The following is a 22,817-nucleotide window of genomic DNA, read 5'->3' as shown; positions in this document are numbered from 1 at the left end:
TGTGTGAAACACGGACTGAGGTGTGAGAAGATGCGAAATGTCGGAGGAGAATGACCTCACCTGTGTGGATATCCTACATCTCGTAAACACAGAGAGAAACAGCCTCGGAGGATAAAAGTGGAGCAAATGGACGGACGCACAGAGAAGCAGGAGCCGGGGGATGGTGCTGGTGCTGCTGCTGCTGCTGCTTCCGCCGCTGCCGCTGCTGCCATCGTCGTTGGGAACGAAGCGGAGAGCAAGCAAGTGCAGGAGGAAAAGTCCGGTGTGACCGGTCGGAATTACCTGGACACCTGCCCCGTTTGCCACCTGAACTTTCACAGCCGAGAGCCCAAACTTCTGCCGTGTCTGCACTCTTTCTGCAAGAAATGCTTGCCTTCACCATCCAGGAATCTGGCCATGGCAGAGCCGCCAAACTCCCAGGTTGAGAGCGCGAGCAAACCACGTGAGTCACTTTGTTTACAAACAATGACCATGGATCGATTAAAGGGTATCACCCTCCCTGCATGCAGTCAGTGTGGCTCTGTAAGGCTTAAGTGCATACATCAGACTATAAATATCTGGTGTCATGTGTCAGTTATGTCATCAATAAAAGCACATGCATGTCCAGTGTTGCTGATTTTGACCCACATGTGTGACTCTGTTTCATTTCAGTGAATGTGATCCGCTGTCCGGTGTGCAGGCAGGAGTGCATGGAGGTAGATGTGATGGAGAATGCCTTTGTGAAGGACTCAGTTGAAGCTCCCAGCAGCACAGTGGAGAGGACGGTGCAGGTTAGTGACAAAATGCATAACCATATGGGGGCAGCGTTGTTACTAGTTTGAGTCAGGGCTGTTACATTCCTACATGATGAGCAAGAGAGGATTTGAAGTGGGAAAACTGAGGTTCTTTTCACTTCACAGGTGTCGGTACTTCAATATGTCTTTCATTTACTCTGACATAGGGCTGGGTCATATGGACAAAAATTCATGTCTAGGTATTTACAGGCGGATATACACTATTAGGTACACCTGTTCAACTGCTTGTTAATGCAAATGGATAATCAACCAATCACGTGGCAGCAACTTCATGCATATAGGCATGTAGACATGGTGAAGACGACCTGCTGAAGTTCAGACCGTACAGCAGCAGAAGACCACACCAGGTGCCACTCCTGTCAGCTAACAACAGGAAACTGAGGCTACAGTTCACACAGGCTCACCAAAACTGGACAATAGAAGATTGGAAAAACGTTGCCTGGTCTGATGAGTCTGGATTTCTGCTGCCACATTCAGATGGTAGGGTCAGAATTTGGTGTAAACAACATGAAAGCATGGATCCATCCTGCCATGTATCAACGGTTCAGGCTGCTGCTGGTGGTGTAATGGTGTGGGGGAGATTTTCTTGGCACACTTTGGGCCCCTTAGTACCAACTGAGCATGGTTTAAACACCACAGCCTACCTGAGTATTGTTGCTGACCGTGTCCATCCCTTTATGACCACAGTGTCCCCATCTTCTGATGGCTACTTCCAGCAGGATAACACACCATGTCACAAAGCTCACATCATCTCAAACTGGTTTCTTGAACACGACAATGAGTTCACTGTACTCCAATGGCCTCCACAGTCACCAGATCTCAGTCCAATAGAGCACCTTTGGGGTGTGGTGGAACGGGAGATTCTCATCATGGATGTGCAGCTGACAAATCTGCAGCAACTGTGTGATGTCATCATGTCAATATGGATCAACATCTCTGAGGAATGTTTCCAGCACCTTGTTGAATCTATGACACCAAGAATAAAGGCAGTTCTGAAGGCAAAAGGGGTCCAACCTGGTGCAAAAAAGTAAATTTAGTGTAGCATATGCAACATATAGACCGACAATTAACAGACAGGTTAAACAGAGGAACAACTCTGTGTCTCTGTGAGTGAATGAGTGGGGTGGAGCTGTGCAGAGAGTGTGAGAGAGGAGAGATGCACACTGGTATGTAACACAACTTGAAAGTATATTGATATAAACATTGTCTAAATTTATATCTTGCTTGAAAATATATTGATATATCGTATATACTTGTTGTATCGCCCCACCCTGACATTATCTTTGCTGATTGGATCTATCAAATGAGGCCCAGCATCTCTCCAACATGTTACCTGCCCACCAAAAATGTATCATCCTCTGATGCATGTCTCGTCTACCTGCAGCTCTGTATGACCTGTGATGACAACACTGAAGCTGCTGGCTTTTGTGTGGACTGTGTCGAGTACCTCTGTGTCACCTGTGTGGAGGCCCACCAAAGAGTCAAATTTACCAAAGACCACACCATCAGACAGAAGGCCGAAGTATCACAAGGTATTCTCACCAGTGATTTCAGTTTTCTCTTCTTTGAATTACTCGTGGTGTTTCCATGACAAAGAAAAGAGCTATTATAAGCTCAGTGCTGCAGATGTCACACTTTGCTCTGGCTCTTGTATTAAACTTATAACAGATTTTTTTTTTTTTAGGGGTAAATGCATAAAAACTGAACACCTTTTCTTCTAGAACAGTCCACTAAACATGACCCAGCATTCAGTGTGTCAAAAATCGAATCACCTTGGCACCTGCAGCAACATTTTACATTCTTGACTAATGTTGTTTGAAGTAACCTTTACGCTTATCCACCAAGAATGGTGAAACTTATTATTTTTAATGGCCCAGATGGTACAACGAAATTTTTCATCTTACCCGGAATAAAAGCAATTTTGTGGTAATTGGAGCAAATGAAACCTTCACACTAAGTTAAATAATGGAACACATTGCTCATTAAGTGCTGCACGATTCAAATTAAATTAAAACCTTCAGATGTGTGGTTTGAAAAGAAGCAAAAGTCAAAGGGTTATTATCAAGGGCGTCACATGTAAGAACAGAAATGACTTGCACAGAGGAAAAGGCCGAATGACGATGAACCTTTTGTTGTTTTCCAGAGGTCCATGGTGTGTCGGCTCAGAGGCCGATGTTCTGTGACATCCACAAACAAGAGCTGCTGAAGCTGTTCTGTGAGACCTGTGACCTGCTAACCTGCCGCGACTGCCAGCTAGTGAAGCACAAGGACCACAAGTACAGTCAAAATTTATAGTATAATACACCTATGCCATATGAAGGTTCAGTTTTGTTTGACATTACAATTAACGGAGCACTATACGACATTCAGGGCATTCATAAACCAACTATTTGCTATGTAAATGTAACCCGTGGACTCTAGTGTTGTCTGCATTGTGTTGATATGAAGAGGCCAAGACTGTGGATATCTCTGGAGGTGATCTCCGTTTATTCCTGACAACTGACAGCAAGAGATAAAAACAAAATCCTCCATCAATTATGACCATATGAACTTGAGCCCCTCTCCCATGGAGTGCAACAGCAAAAGGGTGGCCATGATACATTCAATTCAATACAATAAAACACAGAAAACATACCTGACAGGAAGAGGTTAAAAACAAAATCTTCCGACAGTAACAACCATATAAACTCAAGCCCCTGCACAAACTAAGTGACACAGGAATATGTTAGCATATTATACAATAAGTTTAGGCTAAAAAAACTTCAGTTTAACAGCGCTAAAACACAGAAATTACTACGAGAGCAATGTCACTTACCTCTCCCATGGAGTCCAACAGCAAAAGGGGAGAGGTAAGGCGGGAGACCCCTTTATAGGTGGGATAGGCTAAAAAATGAACTTCTAAACATAGCTTAACAGCACTAAAACATGGAAATTACTACAAGAGCAATGCCACTTACCTCTCCTATGCAAAAAGGGGAGAGGTAAGGTGGGAGACACACCTTTATAGGGGAGGTACCCCCAAATTTTGTGTAATTATAATACTTGATATCACAAATGCACATTTGAATTTGTTACACATATTACTGCTGTATAGTTGAGCCTGTTACATGAAGATATAGTAGTGGAAAGGTGTTCTGAGCATAAAATGAAGTCACACTACCTCTGTGTGTTTTGAAATCAGAGCTCCTCGTTTCGTTGTTGTGGTAGACGATCTGGCTGCACGTGCATGTCAGTGCATCTAAATCCTGTGTGTGTAACACTGGTATTGAAACTAGGGATGCATGATAATATCGGCATGTCGTCGGTACATTGAAAAGTATTGTATTTCATGTCTCCATCTGCTGGTTGGCCATCACAATAAGAAAATCTATGCATAATATGATGTTGATTCCGCTACAGAAGAAACTTGACAATCACTAAAATTAGGTAGGGAAAAAACGGGATAAATAGGTATTGGTTATTGACCAAATAAGTTGCTCGGCATACCTGATATCGGCAAAAAATCCAATATCGTCCATTCCTAATTAGGGCAGTGTTGTTGCAGAAGTGAAGCGCCTACCCTTTAGGGCTCACACCGTTAGCTCTGTCAGTACCATGAAAGTTTCTTTATGCTTCTGCGTACACTTGACGCAATGTGCACGCAGTTGCTGTGTGCCTATCACAGTTCTGCGTCCTATTGGTCTCTGTCGCTATGCAATTCCCCGCCAAAGCGCTTGGGGGCGCTGTGTTTTTTTTATATACCTACCTAGACTCTGTGACATCTATGGCCGTTGCTCGTTCATTGTTTGTTTATCTTCCGGCTTGGCTCTAGTCAAAGTGAAGATGGCGACCAAGAGAGAAAGACTGTTGCTGAAGCTCGAAATGATTGACATTGAACAACAAATGCGCTTATTACAAATGTTACGATGACAACGAAGAGAGAGGCGACTGCGCCGATGGTCTATGCCCGTTGAATGGCTCGAGGCAGTTTTGCGGTACTGTAGCAGGAAGTGAAACCTTGCAGAATGATGGAAATGATGTAGTTTGAAGGACCAATCATAGCTCTTGCGGTCTGCGTTGGGTCTGCCTTGCCTCGACGCGGGGTTACAATTTTTTGGAGGTGCATGTTGCGTCTCTGTTGGTCGCAGAGGGACGCAACGCCTCTGCAAAGCCCTCTGCGTCATAGGTGCGCAGAAGCATAAACCTTGCTTTACCGTTTTTTGCACTGTTCATGCTGTTAGCATTGTTAGCAGCTAGCCGCTATCAGAGGGACCTTCATGTTGAGAACTGTGTGCAGACAACCTCTGAATCATGCACTCTTAATATTGTATAGAGCTCCTTTAACAATGCTGCGTAGTTAAATGTGATTAACATAACTTTGACTGCCTGACATTTGATTAAGCATGAAATTAATATACATTTTGATACTACAAAATCCTGATGTCAAGTGTCAATGAACCATTGTTAGTCTTAGGCTTGCTGCTGTAAATCACATCGTCCTCATATCCAAGTTGAAGAGGCACGTTCACTGTCAGTATTGTACCCACTGACGTAATATGTTCTTATTGGATTAGCTACCAGTTCCTTGAAGATGCTTATAGAAACCACAAACAGCACATGGAGAGCATGACCCATCAGCTGCAGGAGAAACAGAAACTGATCGAAGAGGTGTCTAACTCCATAAACAGTGGGTACGTATTACAACACCACACGATTATATATGTCAAGTGTGCAGAATTTAAACAAAAGTTGAACGCACTCATGGTTTACAGAACTGTGAGCCATTTTGTTCTTCCCCATGACCTCTGAATTTTATGAACAAGAACAACTGTTTAAGGATAAAGGAATGCGCGATTCCAGTAATAAAAAGATGTTTGTAAAGTGTGTTTGCTTTGCATAGAATTGGTCAAATTTGAGTGCTTATTGATGGTTGTGTGTAATTATGTTTTTCAGACTTGTTCAGGTTGATCAGAACCGCACGTCTGTTCATAATGAAATAAAGAAATCCATCTGCAGTTTGATCCTGGAGATAAACAAGAAGGGCAAGATGCTAGTTAATCAACTAGAGGTATGAGAAAAGCTTCTAAATACATCACAAATATCATAAAACTGTGTTGTTTATGAGCTGCATGGTGCAGACCTGTAGATTGCTGTGGTGTTGTTTCCAGAGGAACATTACTTGCATGCAAACTCCGTTGACTGTCTTACCCCGAGGCCCAGAGCGCATACCCTCGAGCTGTTTGAACACTGCAGATGTTCACTTATTCATGTTTTCCAGGCTGTAACAAAGGATCACGAGACTGTCCTGCGAAAACAACAGGAGGACATCGGCTATCTATCCAGACACCTGGATCATGTCATCAACTTCACCAAATGGGCCACAGCCAGGAATGGGGGCACGGCCCTCTTGTACTGTAAACGTTTGGTGAGGCCTGTCTGATCATTTATCCACTATCGCATCACAGTCCTGTTTTTTTCCCCAACATGAACCTCAGCTCTGAAAGCCAGTTAGGAGCGTGGTCTATCTTGGACGTGATGAAGTGGGAACATATGCCTTTTGTAACACACAGGCGTCCTCCTCTAAAAATTATTAATAACATCCTTTCTGTTGCAGATTCTGTTTCAGATTGGAAACCTCCTGAGGGCAAAATGTAGTACCTCGTTCATACCACAGAGCACTGTACGCTTCCAGAGTCGATCCTCTTACTGGGCCTCAAATGTTGATCTGGGTAAGACATGAACAAATGTCTCTGTTATGGAAGCTTATCCAGAATCCCCAGAATACATTTCTCTTGGTCAGGGCACTGTTTTCATTGTGAGTTTTCTGTTTTTGTAGTTTTTGAGAGCTTTAAACCTCAACCAAATTTTACTGTACTGTATTACTGGATAACTTTAAGAGTGTTGTTGAACTGGTTAACTGCTACACAATCTCTAACCACACAATAAAAGCCACACTGATCATATTATTGATTGGTATTTCTGTAGATACGTTTAACTAAAGCTTGCTACTGTTGAAAGACAGCATTTTCAAATACGTGCCAAATAGCCAGAAGAAAATGTCTGCATTGTATGTTTCTGCAAACCACAAATGTGTTACATTTTCATGTTTCAAACGCATCATAATGTTCCCTGAAGTCAAGTAAAACAGGGGATGGTTGATAATGTGATATCTACGTGAGACGCTTGTCAAGCTGCAGACCACTGTTTGAGACCAACAAACAGCAAAACTGGTTGTTTTTTAATCCAGTCATTGCTGTGTTTTTTTTCCTACTTAAATGCTGGTGGCACAGTGGCACAGTGGTTAGCATTGTTGCCTCACAGCAAGAGGGTTCCTGGTTTGAGCCTAGGGTGGGGGAGCCCCCCTGTGCGGAGTTTGCACGTCCTCCCATGTCAGCGTGGGTTTTCTCGGAGTACTCCGGCTTCCTCCCACAGTCCAAAGACATGCAGGTTAATTGGTGAATGGTTGTCTGTCTCTATGTGTCAGCTCTGTGAAAGTCTGGTGACCTGTCCAGGGTGTACCATGCCTCTCACCCAATGTCAGCTGCCCCTGCGACCCCCAACAGGATAAGCGGTTACAGGAAATAAATGAATATTTATTTAGTATACAACCATAAGTATCATTTAGAACAACTTACAACAATCTTTCCACAATCAAAAAGGTGAAGAGAAAAACTGAGCAAAAAGTGTAAAAAGTAGAACAGTCATGGTTACAAATTTCCAATTTTTAAAGAATGTTTATTTATTAGTTAGTCCAGATGTTTTTTCCACTGTGTCATAAATCATCTGTTTCTCCTGTTTACTAACTAAAAGCACAAAGCATAGCACACACATTTCCTATAATTTCATCCATTGTTCTATATTAGGGGATTTAGTGTTGTGCCAATTCCTTGTTATTGCCTCAGTGCTAGTTATCAGGAATATCTTGGCCACATATTTATCATAATCCATGACACAATCATTTATATTCCCAAGGTAAGTGACTTTGCAGTAATATCCCAGAATCTTTCGAATTTCTTTGTAACATTCACCATTTCCCAGAATTGGTGTAGCTTGCACATTCCTAAAAAATATGTGTGTGGTTTGCCTCTCTATTTCCACATATTTGCCAACATGGTTGTTGTGACCCAGCTGTTTCATTGCTGTGTTTTCAGTGGCTTTTTAGGCACTAAGTGTGGTTGGTTTTCAATGACCTATCGCTGTGAATCCATTGGGGATAGTGCCACAAAAATTGCTTCCTTTTTTAGTCTTGATTGTGCCACCAAAAGCTTGCTGTTGTGTTTTTTACAGAGATATCGCTGTGTTTCCACCTGTGAATGTGCCACCGAAACCAATTGGTTTTTATTGAGACATTGCATTTCAACCCAGGAGAGTGCTGTGAAAGTGGTTTCTATTTACAAAGACATTACTGCATTTCCAGCTTGGATAGTGCCACCAGAAGCAGTTCTTTTTACCAAGCCATTGCTGTGTTTTCACCCGGGATAATGCCACAAAAGTGATTGTTTTTTACCAAGACATCGCAGCGTTTTTACTGGGGACAGATCCACAAAAAGCAGCTGTTTTATACTAAGAAATTGCTTTGTTCCCTGCCGGATAGCGCCATGAACAGTGATTGTTTTCACCGAGACATTGCTGCATTTCCAGTCTTGATTGCACCACAACAAGCTGTTGTTTTTTACAGAGACATCACTGTGTTTCCACAGGGGATAGTGCCACGAAAAGCAGTTGTTTTAAGCCAAAAACATGATCTTTTCCACACATCTTTTGTGTGTTTAAACCTAACCAGTCACTAACCGCAGCATTGTTAAAATATAAGGTTTTAACGTATCTGCTACATAATAATGCACAAATGTATCATTTGCAGAAACATACAATGCCAACATTGATTCTGGTGATTGGGTTGCTTATAAAACAAGCATAACAACAACGATAGTGGCAGATTATGTTAATATGACAAACCTTGCATAAAGCTGTCACATGCCTTTTGTCATGATTATCTGTCCCTTGAGAGTTTCCTGTTTGACGTTAGAACTCGATGATTCAATAGTTGCACTGTCTGGACAGCATCAAAATGGAATAGCGAGTGGTTAAGATTGGATTTTATATCATCGTAAATTAAATATCTTTGGGTTTTGGAATGTAAAAACAAGCCAATTGAATACATGCCACTGGGCTCTGGGAACTTGTGAGGGACATTTTTTTCATATCACTAAACCCATTTTAACAGATTAATTGAAATATAACCAATGACATAACTGATAAAAGCCGTAGTTGTGTCCCTAATTGGTTTTCCCCCTCTATAGCCCCACAAAGTTTCCACATAACTGCACAAACTTTCTCTTTCCACAGTTTTCTGCAGAAGATTGTATTTTCATCCCTAATTGTTATGCTCCTCCTGTCTCTGTGTGTATGTTCCCTCAGGCTCTTTAGTGGTGGAGAGTGTACCAGGCCACCAGCTGGGCGGTTTTCAGGGTATCCCTCATCAGCTCTCCCACCCTGGGCAGGGCCCCTCAGGCTCACCCCACAGCTTTGCCCTGGGAGCACCCCATAGTACTCTGGCTCAGCTCCAGATGCAGGTGGACAAGCTCAACCCGCAGGCCAACTGGCAGCCTCAACCACCTCCTCCACCCTGGACGTGGTACCAGAGCGTCCGGCTACAGCGAACCATTCCAGGGCCTCTGCAAGGAGGCTCTCCCTCCCACACTGTGCTTCCCCAACCAGGCCGCAGGTTTATGGTGCCTCCTGCCAACCACGTCAGCCCAACTAGCAGCCAACCGAGCCCTGGGTTTACGCCCCAGGTTGGTGCACGCCTCTGTGTGTGAGTGTGCATGTGTCGCTCGTGTCCGTTTGACTGACAACCCCTCTTAACGAGCACTGACAGAGGATGGCATTGTCCTAAATAGAGCTGACAGCCTTCACATCCTGGGCAATTTATGTCTTTCCTTGTCAAGATGGATTTTAGTCTTGGACGCGCTTATGACTCAAAGTCATAAAATAAAACAGCTAAATCTGCAGTGCGACAGCAGCCAACATGTGACAGAGAACGGGCCCAAGATTCCATAAGAAAAGGCTTGATATTATCTCATCATCCAAGTTGTTTAGTCTAGTTCACGGGGTGTTTTGGTTCCAGCTCTTAAGTATAGGCAGGACAATACTGGCGTGTGAAGTGCACACTTAACGTTGTGTCACACTGATGTGAACAAGCTGTTATAGCTGCATAATGAACTCTTGAATGTTCTCAGTTGGAAAGATATATAACAGTGTGTTGTGTGTTTTACTGCAGATTGTGTCATGGTAGTGCTGAGTATATATTAAATCAAGATGTAGTAGGTTTTTAGATGTGTTCTGGGTGCTTTAGTTGTTTTTCTTTATACGTCACTATGGTGCAGTCGACTTAAAGATATTTAAGGATAACTGACAAGTCTATAATTTTAACTGTAGAGCCTGTCTGCTGTTATTTTGTCTCGAGTTATTTTATTGTTATGCCGTAGTGCAACTGTAAGAGCAGATTAATGTGAAAAAATTACCTCAGAGTGTTCATTTAATCTTGATAAATAGAAGAGCTGACATGATGAGGCAAGTTCATTTCATACTGTTGTGAAATAAATGAAAACCAAAGGCTTCCTGGAAGGTTTGCAAAAACAGTGACTGCATTCTCTAGAGTGGTTAGCAATAAAGCCCCTTAAAACTTGGTTTTAAATCTTAGGTATTAAAGTAAGTACAGTAAATGTACATGACTTAATAAGCAGAGTTTAACACACAGAAACTGTGTGTGGGTGTAGATTTATTAGATTTTATCAGCATGCAATGTCATGTAAAATAACAAAAACTGTTTTGACTTTGGCTGAACATTTTGTGTTAGTGTTGGACCTCGTGGCTCATAGTAACAGGCTGATGGAGAGAATAGGTTGCTCAGTACTAAGGTAAGTATATGTGAATTGGTGTAACTGCAGTGTAGTGTTATGTGTTAAAAAATGTTGGTATGGTCCTTTAAAGGGACAGTTCACCCCAAAATCAAAAATGAAGCATAGGGTTTTTGTCAGGCAGGACACAGTGTCAAGCTCAGCTCACATCTCAGCTACATCAGCTGATCTCAAACAGCCCAATCAGCTGATGGAGCAGCTGATTGATGGAAGGGAGTCAGCTGATAGATCACAGTCCCTTTCTATGCAACCAATTGGTGAATCTCATTCAGGGCGCCCTATTTAAACTGCTCTGGCCTGTCTACTGTTGCTGCTTCCTCTGCAAGCTGCTTTGCAACCTGCCTCCACCCCAGCTCCTCCTTTTCATGCTGTGTCTGACTTATCAGTGTCATTTCTGTTTGTCATTGATGCTGCTCTGTTCTGTTCCTGGGGGGTCTTTGCTGCTGCTCTCCCTGCCTTAGGATTTCCATGTAGGTGCATAGAAGGGCAGGGAGATGTGCTCTTTCCACCTTAGGCTTTCCTCGTTTGCACATGGAAGGGCAGACAAGTGTGCTCTCTTTGCCTTAAGGCTGTCCATGTAGGTGCATGGAAGGGCAGAGAGATGTGTTTTCTCCACCTTCGGCCTTCTCTGTAGCCAGAGAGGCCCCTGAGCAGAGCCATACTGCCAAATATAATACTGCAAATGGAAATAAAGTTTTCTTTAATAAAGTGTTCCTGGCTGAAATACATGTTTCTCCTCTTATCTGTAGTGCTATTCATGATTCCAGATTGTTTTGATGTGAGTTGCCGAGTGTTGGAGATATTGGCTGTAGAGATGTCTGGCACTTTATTATTATCTCCAACACACGGGAACTCCCACCAAAAAAGCACGACAAGTAAAAGAAAATAACTGTGTTTTTGATTTTGTGGTGAACTGTCCCTTTAGGTGCAAGGTGCAGGTGAACCAACCTAAATTAGACACATGCATTTGAATTTTGTAGGAGGAGAAAGATGAGCTGCACCTGCAAGGTTAAAGCTACAATAAACCAAAAATAACTCTTAGGCAGGATCAGCCTGGAACTTCTGAGTGTTTTGTTGATGGTTAAGTCCTCTGTGTTCCGGTTGTTGCCAGGTGGCGTCAACCCACGTAGCCAGTGACAGGGTAATGAAAGCACACTCTTTCATCTCCACCTCCATCATCACATGCTTACAGACGCTGACAGGAATGTAGGATGAAAATGACTGCAGCACTTCTATCCATCTTCCTGTGTCTCTGTCTTGTAGCCTCTGAGGGGGATGGGAAGCAGCTCCAGCTACCAACCCAAACCTGTGGATGTGTTTTCCTCCTCACCTCTGTACACCCAGATAACACCACTGCCCATCAATGGCGGCGTCAGTTCACCTCAATCACGACAGACGGCAAGTGACTCCATCCAATAATGTCAGTTTTGTTTATATACATTATGTTAACAGTGTAGTAAACAATTTGCAATACTGTGTTCAGATTGAACCTACGTATCTGACTAGGAGGAGTGACTCAGGTGGTCCCATCTATATACTGAAACCTAACTATCCCCAGAGCCTGCCACCTTCTTTGCTACACAGAAATGGTATGTCTGGACCATCATAATTTGTAATTTGCACATTGTATGTATTGCTGTATTCTTGATGGAGGATTTTTATTTCTCTCAAGTGCAAGGACAGCAGAACTCACTAGGGTACACTGCTGTATCCCAGGAGGAGAAACCAGGGTAAGGCGACAGCTGTGTACAGTCGTCCCTTTGGGCCATTGGTCTCTCCAGTGAATTTGGCTTTACTCTAATTGGTTCATGCCTTGCTCCCAAGGACCGTGACATGGAAACCTCCAGAAACACACCAGGCGAGCGGAGCAGTGGGCTCAGCTGTGAAAAAAAGACGAAGATCGTCACCAGGGCCCATCATTGTCATCAAAGACGAGCCAGATGATGACGGCAGCTATGTAAGAAGACAATGGATTATTAATACAGTCCAGTGACTATTCTGTTTATAGTGTAGATTAGATTCTTGCAGATGCTTTTAGCAAAATCTTAGTACTGTTGGAAGACAGCAAATTTAAAAAATAGCCCAGTCGTTTGTGCACACCACAAAACATTCCACTGGCCCATTTCATACATATCATATCAGCGTTTCTAAAGTGACTATGGATATGAGCTGACTGTCATCAGGAGATGGAGGGGATGATGGATGGCTTGTCACTGAGGTAAGATGCCTGCTAAGCTGCAGACCACTGTTTGAGATCAGCAAACAACAAAACCGTTTATGATTTAGTAAGTCAGTGTCGTGGTTTTGGGGCCTTTTTAGGCACTAAACGTGGGCGACCTGTTGTTGCTTTTCCAGTGTGGATAGTGCCACAAGGAGTGGTTGTTTTTATTTAAAAGTATGGTCTTTTCCTAACCATAACCAAGTGGCTTTAGTGCCTAAACCTAGCCACACGTTAACCACAGTGTAGACATGAAGTTTCAACATATCCAACACATAAAAACATGCAAATGTAACCTAACTGGTTTGCAGAAATGTGTAATAGCAACTTTTTTTTCTGGCGATGGGGTTGTAAGAAAACAGAGTATGAGTATAAAAGTATGAGTTTAAATGAAAATTGCGGGTTATTACAACTTTAATAGCTAGAAATGCAACTTTTGGTTACCATAACACTGCCTCACCACAGTAATTAATGAGATATGGGAACACAGATATTATCTATCAAACAGGACAAGAAACATAAGCAGTGAGACAGGTTGTAAAAAAGCCCACAGCTGTGTTAGATTTCCTAAACCTAATTATTTGGAGGTAAAACCAGAAGTGATGGCACCTGAAGTATCAGTGATAATCCCCTATTGGACAGAAAAGTTGTCTGTGTGGAGATGGCAATTATTGTGGATCAAAGTTGAGCCCCTTTTTGGTTTAACTTCGACCAGAGTTGTTTTTCTCTCTGTGGATTTCAGGTACAAGCCAACCAAAGAGCCAGCCTCCCCGACAGCACAGGTGACCAACCCCAAATCAGTGCCCATGGTGAGGGGAACAAAGTCTCTACCCCTCTTCAAAGCACAAACGACAAACCCCATAGCCCCTCACAGCCTCCGAGCAGCCCACAGGACCAGAGTAAGACTAATGCTGCAAATGGCATCCGTTCACTGGGAGGAGAACAGCAGGTAGAGCAGCACCGAGCTCCGCTGGAAGACTCTAATGAAGCCTTGTGTGCTGTGTGTCGAACCGGGGGAGAGCTGCTGTGCTGCGATAAGTGTCCCAAGGTTTTTCACCTTTCGTGCCATGTTCCCACTCTCCTCAAATCTCTCAGGCAAGCTTTGACAGGGGAAATTAATTTATTTATGGTCTCAGATGAAACCCCATAACTCATGTTTGCACTAGGATCAAAGAAATATGGTCTTCTGTGGAAAGAAAACCCTTCAGCTAATAAGAACGAGTCTCTTTTTGACAAGTTTTATTTCACCTTTTGGTGTGAGGCTTTCATCTGAGAGCAGAATTATGTACTTGTTAATGTATGTTCCTGCTTAGTGGCTTTTGCATTGAGTCTCTGGGCTGTCTCTTTACAGTGGGGAATGGTTTTGCTCTTTCTGCCGTGACCTGTTAGTGCCTGAGATGGAGTACGACTGTGAAAGCAAACCTGAAGCCAAAACAGTGAAGAAGGAGCCAGGATCTGAAGGAGGATTTCCCCCTGTGGACAAACGAGTCAGTATGCTTTTTTAAAAATGATCCCAGTTTGTAGTTTCATCCACAGCAAACACAGTACTCAAAGTCTGTCTGTATCCTTAAGTATAACCTTTTCGAGCTTGTTAGCCCAACTAACTCATATTTTCCTTGTTTCAACTGGTGGCACACATATTGCTTTTTCTACTGTCCAGCAACTATATTGTGTATCACAAGAATAAGATGTAGTGATTGTATTGAGGAAAATCTCAGATTTACAAGACATACAATGGTGTGAGAAGCAGTGCATTTGAAAAGCAACCAACATCACACTCAGTGGAGTGCAGATATTTGCCAGGTGTGTCTGGGGACATGTGGGTGGAGAGCATGGAGTGCAGGGCAGGCTGTGTCCAAAGTGTTTGCATGGGAGTAGTGGAATGAATACAAACCACAGATGTCCTACCTTGGCAAGCAAATCTGAACAGGAACAATTCCTAAACGCTAAAAATGTTAAAGGCCAATTTCAAAGTGGAAATGCTAGTAAAAGAATCTGCCAGCACATCACCACATGACCACCACGTATGTTGCTGCTAGATTCCAAACTGAAGCAGTTGCTGCTCCTCCTGGCCAGTTTAAGGGGAACAACGCCCATTTTTTCATGTTGATATATGTTGCCCCTGTGACCTGTGACAGTCCAAAAATACCAACATGAACAGCTCTCTCCAAATCCAAAAACTAGAGAGCCAAAACTCAAACTTGTGATGTCATACGTTGTAAAATCTGGAGCTGCTCCATAAATGATGAATTGGTAAAGGTGTTCTCGATGACACTGAGAGCACTCAGGGGATTGTTCTGAGTAAACGTTTTCTGTTTCAGAACTGAGAACACTACAATAGAATAAAGCTCATTGGGATATAAAAAAGAAACAAACACTCGGTGGGTTCACAAAATCAGGCTCCCATTTATTGTCTGTGGAGCAGATCCAGACTTAATACCCTATGACATCACAAGTTTGAGACTTAAGAGGGATTTATACTTGTGCAGCAGACCCTACACCGTAGCCTACAAATGTGGCCTACGCTGTTGTGAGCATTTTTACTTGTGCGGTGGTGTCTCTGTGTCATACTGCAGTTACTCCTCCAAACCACTAGTCGGCGGCGGGGGTTTCTGTGAATGGCTGTAAAGTTTAGTTGATTCAAAACACACATTAAACATGGCTTAATAGCGACAATTTCAAACACAAGTACACAAATCGGCTCCATTATAACTCGCAGCATTCCCAGACAAAACACTAATGTTTTTAGCACAAGCCTGTGGCATTTTACATTGTATAAATTAGCCTGGCGACAAGCAGAGATTTCCTCTGCTCAAAGGATAACTTCGGTATTTTCCAACCTGGGCCCTATTTCCCCATGTGTATGTGTGCGTATGATTCATAGGTACGACTTGTTCTAAAATTGGTTCAGTACTGAGGGAGGTGGATGCAGCCGGCAGCCGCGAAACGAGCTAAAACGGTAACGGGGGCAAATGCGTCCCGTGTAAGTTTGTGCATTAAAAGTGCTTTTTTTTGCCACTGACATGTTCAGATCACCAGTGCTATCTCTGTAGATAGCATACTAAGCTAACCCTTACCTCTGGGCTGTGTGACGTCATCTCGCGAGAGCTTTGCTCCACTGTGTCTGTAGCTCTCTCTACTCGTGGGACAGCCGTTTTCTTGAGGAAGAGGTGTTTGGGGATTGGATGTCTTCTCTTCTTCGGCTGGCAGTAGTCATCTTGGGAGAAGTGAGCACTGCAGACCCGATGGTCTGCAAGGCGCGGTGTCTGGACAGGAGTGTTAGCATCCATTTGTAGCACAACTAGCCACAACTTCAGCATCTCGCCGTCCGACAAAGGCAGCCTGTGAAAACTGTATGGGGTGTTGCGCGACATCCTATTCTTGCAATTCAGATAAGCACAAACACAAACCATTGTTTTCAATCAATGCAGTAAAACTCTCAACTGTACTCCAGGACAACCAGCGCCACTCTGAGCGGTGCTCAGTATAGCTCCTCTGTTTTCTTCCGGCAACAAGCAAAGCTCTCGCGAGATGACGTCACACAGCCCAGAGGTAAGGGAAACGCTTAGTATGCTATTTACAGAGATAGCACTGGTGATCTGAACATGTCAGTGGCGAAAAAAAGCACTTTTAATGTGCAAACTTATACGGGACGCATTTGCCCCCGTTACCGTCGTAGCTCGTTTCGCAGCTCCCGGCTGCATCCGCCTCCCTCAATACTGAACCAATTTTAAAACAAGTTGTACCTATGAATCATACACACACATACACATGGGGAAATAGGGCCCAGGTTGAAAAATACTGAAGTTATCCTTTAAGGCCTGATAAATCCCAAAGTATAAATCCCGAAAGGATTAAACATTCACAAGACTTAAAATGCTATTTTTGTGGAGGCTTTGTCTTCACGATTTATTGTTTCTTATCTGTGAAATTAAAGTAAATAAAAGCCTTGTTTCCGCCGAGGGAAATGGTTTCAGCTTACAAATATAGACAGGAGGTCTGTGTCACCGTGACATGTAGTTACATTTTTGAGGAGGTGCATGTCAGGCTATGGTGTAAGGTATAGCGTAGGCTCTACGTTGACACAGAGCCTACGCCATAGGTACAGCGCAGAAGTATAAATACTGCATAACCTCTCTGGTTTCTGACTGTAAGAGAGAATAGCTCACAAAAAAATCACAAATATTGATTGAACTTTCTAGGCCATGGAAATAACATGACAGAATTCTTCATTCAGGTGGTGTTCCCCTTTAAGAGGGTTTAAGATGCAGCATTCAGTGACTGTATAAAAGTTAGTAAAAAAGGGTTTTCAAAAGTTGTGAATCACCGCTAACACAAGAGGTACAGGAGCATGCAGTCAGAAATATGCACAGAGAATATTAGGCTGATGGATCCAGTAGTACGCAAGATTAGCTGCGAACAAACACACACACACAACTGAACTCTTGATTAGCAGCTTGATGCAGTGATTTAACAACTGCTAAGACTTATAGTTAGACACAAAGCAGATCAGTTTCCAGTTATGAGAGGCAAACCTCACCAATATGCTACTCGTGTCTGATTCAGTAAGTAAGCAGATGCAATAGGCTAAAGATTGGAAAACTGCATTTGATTCCTCAGTTATGTGCTGACATGTATTATGTATTTTTCTCCCCCTGCAGAAGTGTGAGAGGCTGTTGCTGCACTTGTTTTGCAACGAGCTGAGTTCAGACTTTCAAGGGCCTGCATCCCCCTCGGTGAGTCTGGAAGCTTAGCTGACTACGGGCGAAAAGTTCACAGGATTAACGTCACATGGAGTTAACGTAACTGTAATTTTAATGATGTGTAATATGCAGTATTTGTCAGTAAATACAGAAACATTATTAATCAGGTGCTGTAAATACACAGGGATTTGTGTTGCTGACAGAGACCTTGTATTTGTTATTGCACAGAGTGGATGAACATTAAGAATTATAGATTATAAACTATAAATTACAGTAATTACAACTCTATATTTGTGTGCAGCACAGAGAATTACCTCTGTTTATTATAAACCTTCACATAACAAAATGGGGTGAAAATCCTTTGTCTCTAGTGCACAATTTATATACTGTACATGAGACATTAATCATGACTTTACTTCAACATCTTCCCATGAAATTTTATTGTTTAATTATCTCTCCCTTCCTAAATACTGTAGGTATGTGCAAATAACATGCTGACTGTGAAGGGACCGGTGAATCTTTCCGCTGTGAAGAAACGACTGGAGGCGAAGCAGAGTGTGTGCTATCAGAGCCCTGCAGAGTTTGTATCAGACATCAGGCTCGTCTTGGGAAGCCATGCAGTCCTCAGTGAGGTATTGTGAAGAGAATTAAATGCAGAAAGCCTTTTTTCCTCCAGTATAATTCAGCTCATGTCACCTGGTTGTCTTTTCTTGGTCCCCAGGCTGACACAGAGGCCGCCATGGCAGGCAGGAAGCTCAAAGAGCTGTTTGAGGAGCACCTGAGGATCACCTTCCCTGACCAGACCTTTCCAGAAATCAAACTGGAGATGATACCTACAACCCTGTCTGACTCTCTCCTCTCACCTCTTGACAATATTTCCCGGCCTGCAAAGCGTCAGCGCACATGTTCAGACTCCTAGGATACATCGAGATGTCCCAGTGGAGAGGAGGGAGTAGTATGAAAGCACAAATGAATCGCTTGACAACACTGCCAGCACCAGCTTATATGTGGTGTGTTACATGTAATTACAAACATTTAAGACACACAGTCACCTTCAGGTCACCAAAAATGTTTTATAATTATTGATTAAATGTACAGCAAGCAACGAACGATGATGCAGAGCAACAAATTAGCTCTATTTTCTGGACTGAACTGCGAAAAAGCTGTTGCATTTGTTTTGACTCTGAACAAGCTTGAAGATTCCGACTACAGTTCCTGCAAGAATACACACATGCAGCACATTTGGGTGTTTACAGGGTACAAGTTGTCAGTTCGCTGTCACTAACTGATACGTCTGCTCTCAGTAGATACATTCATTGACACTGAGCTATAGACGCTGTCGTCAGGTCCGCTGTGTTTTTCCTGTTTAGTGCTCCATGTGTAAATATAGAAGTTATCAGAGGAAGGGTGATAATCATCCGCTTTGATGTTTGTGGTCTATCTTATGCGGAATAAGATTTGTTTGAGGGCCCCTCGAGGCCAGTGAAATGAAAAACATCAAAGCAGTCAAAGCTGTTTGATAAAACCCAAGACTGTTTAAGATGTTACACTGTCACACATCATTACACAATATTTCTGCCTGGGCTCATTTGTCAGGCTTTTATAGCAGAGCTGCAGATCTGATGTTGTAAAGCTAAATGTTATGTCCAATTTTATTTATTTGTGTTTATTTAATAAAAGATTTTCTGATTTTATTGTGAAGAGTTAAGCACACTGCAAAGTGAGACTCTGTTTTTACTAAGATCACTTTAGTTGAGGAACATTTTCTCCACACACTCAGCATTGTGAGCTGTTTTCTTAAAACATCCAAGAGCCAGAACATTCAGCCATAAACCTACTCGCATGCAAGTCAGCTTGCAGGTGTTTACAGGGTAAAATAAAACATGATAGCTCACATCTGAGTTATGATTCTGGGAAATGATTAATGTTATAAACCTCCTTCACCCCATAAATGCATGTTAATGGAGTCTATTAATGTCCCACTGGAACATGAGAAATGTTTTACTCCCCTCTTTACAACATTAGAGCTAAGCAAAGCCACTTTCTCCTTCACAGTTTGTCTACAGTTGTGTTGACTAACACTGAACGAGTCCTTTGGGCCCCACGGGGCAGGCCTGTGACTGCCTGGCTGTGTTAGTGGCCCTCTGCTGATTGACACAGACGTGGCAAGACAAGCTTTGTGGAGCTTCAAAGGAACTGTACCGCACCCCCACAACAAGATTAACACTGTTTGAATGCGACCTCGACCACTCCAATTTCCTCCACCTCAGGAGCTGGGAGGTCAGCTCACGCTGCTGTTTCTTGTTAAAGCCTAAATATAGATTGGAGGTGGAGTGACCGTCTGGTTGTTTCTGGAAAGCAGGCATGAGAAGTTGCCCTCAGATGTTCACTGTGCTCCAGGCAGCCAGGTTTATAATCCGACGCTGATCTGACTCTCATTGTGGCCATTCTTTATTCGTTGTACGGCTTCTAAAGGCTTATTATCTCTTTCCTACATTACGCTGAGGCAAAGATAAGATTAGAGAAGGCAGTAAAGGGGGGCTCTTTGTTGTGACAGAGTGCAGGGGTTGCCACATCCTTGACTGATAAATGTCTGCAGGAACCATATCTTTGCTGCCATAGCAACAGTCTACTTCTAATCTAGAGGTCTCACTGCACAGTTTAAACATGCTTCCAGGACTATGAAAGTGTTTCTGCATGATTTACTTCATATAATACAATATTTAAGATCATTTTTCAAGGTATGCTGTTGTGTTTTTGATTTGCAAATGGTGTTTTTGTACAAAGTCTGACTCACGGCGCTTACCTGCACGTCATCTCCCCTCCCTTTCCTGTCAATCTTCAGCTGCACTATCAAAAAAAAGATAATAAAAACCAAACAATAATCTTAAATAAAATAATAGAAAACCTGCTAATCCATTACAACAATTGCTGTGTCTGCTTTTGTTGTCAGGGTTAAATCGCTGGTGCAATTATTGCCCCACTACTTTCCAACCGTGAAGTAAAAGACAAAAATAAAAGCAGACATGTTCACTGTGATGGATTACCTCCTCCAACAAGTTCCCTGCAAGCTCATTTTTGCACCACAGTGGGATGTTTTGAAGTGGGTTTTATTAGAAAAAAGGGAGCTCAATACTGAAAAAGGCAGCTGTGTTTTCTGAATAAGGAAGATACATGACATAAAACTGCAAAATCTCCACTACCCTAAGTCAGGCCTGCGGTAGTGGCACTATATAGAGAAATAAATGGAGGCACGTGGCCGTCTGGAAAGTCTAAATAACATTCATAAATGTATATTATGCATTTTAATGGAGTACAACTTTCAAAACACCGGTATGGTCCATTAAAATGTGGTCGTATAGAAAGACTGTTAACAGAGTAGGAGACGTAGACTGCTGGACTGAGGAGAGATTGAGACACGACTTGTCGCACACTACACTTAAACAGTGCAGTTACCCATTTATAACTGCCATATACTTGTGGGCTTTCCTGTATGCCTGCGGTGTCCTGATATCAAGTCCTTGGTGATGTTTCTAGACTGGCTAGACTGGTGGTGGAGACATGTGGCTCTGATTAGAAGATCATTTAACCTCTCTCTGTCACCATGCCCAGAGTCAGTAGACTGATTGAATTTGCAGAGTTGGTACAAAATGTTTATAATGCAGTCTAGCAATTATTTCTCCGCTCCTTGCCAATTCCGGTAGACTGGTGTGTGTATGTGCATGCAAGCGCATGTGTGGCTTGTTTATACCCGGCTCCTTCTCACAGTTCGTGATCACTTTGGCTGACGGTGTGCCCGCATCTGTGGCACCGTTACAAAAGCTTTAATTCATTAACTTTGAGGGAAATGGCCTCATTTTCTTCGGCACAGCTGTGAAGTTCAGTAAGTAAAGAGAAAAATAGGCTCAGCAGTTGGCCTGCAGGGACCTTTAATACCACCAGTATCAATGGGGATTAAAATATAAGGAAGTTTTCACAGCACAGATCCAGTTTCCGTTTTGATCTTTCACTTTACTTAAGATGCAGCACACTCAAATGCAGCAGTGAAAAAAAACATAGTTATTTTCAGGCAGTGGTGGTGAAAATATATATTTTTTTGATTCCCCCTATTTCCTCTAACTCAGATATCCAAAAGGTTTCAAGGCTTACAGTCTGGACATAGCCACAGGAGATTTTTAAAATACCCCAAAACCGGCTCCAGATGTTGAGTAATCAGCACAATCATTAGTCACAGACAGAAGAAGTCAACTTTGCCATTGATGGGAAGACAATTTCCATGTGTGCATGCATACCTTGTAGCACAGTAGCCTGAAGTCATTTGCAATTCTTCCTGTAGGCAATAAAACAAACATTGAAGTCCACATCTTCCAAGGTTGTATTTCAGGTCTTATTCTTTCCAGCACACATAAATGTGTCAATCATAAAACATATTTTTAAAAGCATCGCAGCTGGCACACGACCAACCTTCAACGTTGAAATGTGGATGAAATTATTTCAGTTGTTGTTTCAACATTAAACAACGTTTAATTCTGATGGCTGTAAGAACGTCACAAAAGTCATAATCAACACTGACAGTTCAGAAAAATCTGTTTCAATGATGAAACAATACTGAAAGTTTATGAAACAACATTGTGAAATCAACGCTGATTCATTTTCACTCTCAAAATTAGAAACATAATTCAGCAGTGATTCAGCCATGGTGTATGACGTTGATTCAACAGTGAATAAACATTAGAATGTCAGCTGGGGTAGGCCTTTTGGGGTCCATGTCATTGGTCCGACAGCCCATTGGTCCGACGGTCCACGGTACTGAACGGCTCCCGGCGGGCGTATTTCTACCTTGACGGTGCGCCGCAACTGGCTCTGGGTCAGCTGGGAAAGGCTTGAGGCGAAGCAGGCTCGCGGCTTATGTGTTTGTCACGGGAACTGCCCATTGGTTCGACATCCCATTGTTCCGACCATATTAAACTCATTGTGTCATATTAAACTGAAGTCCGTTCCGAAATCATCATGATGCCCTGTGGTTAAGGTCTGGTTAGGTTTAGGCACAAAAACCACTTGGTTAGGGTCAGGAAAAGATCATGGTGTGGGTTAATATGAAAAAGAAAGTGGCAAACACATAAGCCGTGAGCCTGCTCCGCCTCAAGTCGGTCGCGGCGCACCATACGCCTGCCGCGAGCCATTCAGCACTGCGGACAGTCGG

General features: G+C 42.8%; 1 protein-coding gene across 1 annotated transcript in view; it reads left to right on the top strand.

Annotated features, from left to right (window-relative positions):
- Positions 1–18,667, top strand: part of LOC117262372 (transcription intermediary factor 1-alpha-like) — a 32,564-nt gene extending 13,897 nt beyond the window's left edge. The window contains exons 2-19 of the mRNA XM_033635293.2: positions 93–442; positions 652–770; positions 2,179–2,326; positions 2,938–3,070; positions 5,348–5,464; positions 5,727–5,841; positions 6,052–6,198; positions 6,388–6,502; positions 9,192–9,568; positions 11,957–12,091; positions 12,177–12,282; positions 12,366–12,423; positions 12,518–12,650; positions 13,654–14,006; positions 14,263–14,398; positions 17,573–17,647; positions 18,091–18,246; positions 18,336–18,667. Of these exons, the coding sequence (XP_033491184.2) occupies positions 127–442; positions 652–770; positions 2,179–2,326; positions 2,938–3,070; positions 5,348–5,464; positions 5,727–5,841; positions 6,052–6,198; positions 6,388–6,502; positions 9,192–9,568; positions 11,957–12,091; positions 12,177–12,282; positions 12,366–12,423; positions 12,518–12,650; positions 13,654–14,006; positions 14,263–14,398; positions 17,573–17,647; positions 18,091–18,246; positions 18,336–18,533 (2,937 nt within the window). The 5' untranslated portion in view covers positions 93–126 and the 3' untranslated portion in view covers positions 18,534–18,667. The remainder of the gene's footprint in view (positions 1–92; positions 443–651; positions 771–2,178; positions 2,327–2,937; positions 3,071–5,347; positions 5,465–5,726; positions 5,842–6,051; positions 6,199–6,387; positions 6,503–9,191; positions 9,569–11,956; positions 12,092–12,176; positions 12,283–12,365; positions 12,424–12,517; positions 12,651–13,653; positions 14,007–14,262; positions 14,399–17,572; positions 17,648–18,090; positions 18,247–18,335) is intronic.
- The last annotated feature ends 4,150 nt before the right edge of the window (positions 18,668–22,817 follow it).

The sequence above is a fragment of the Epinephelus lanceolatus genome, chromosome 5 (genome assembly GCF_041903045.1).
Source record: "Epinephelus lanceolatus isolate andai-2023 chromosome 5, ASM4190304v1, whole genome shotgun sequence".
NCBI lineage: Eukaryota > Metazoa > Chordata > Actinopteri > Perciformes > Serranidae > Epinephelus > Epinephelus lanceolatus.
The sequence above is the reverse complement of the archived record's forward strand: the minus strand, read 5'-3'. Positions and strand labels throughout refer to the sequence as shown.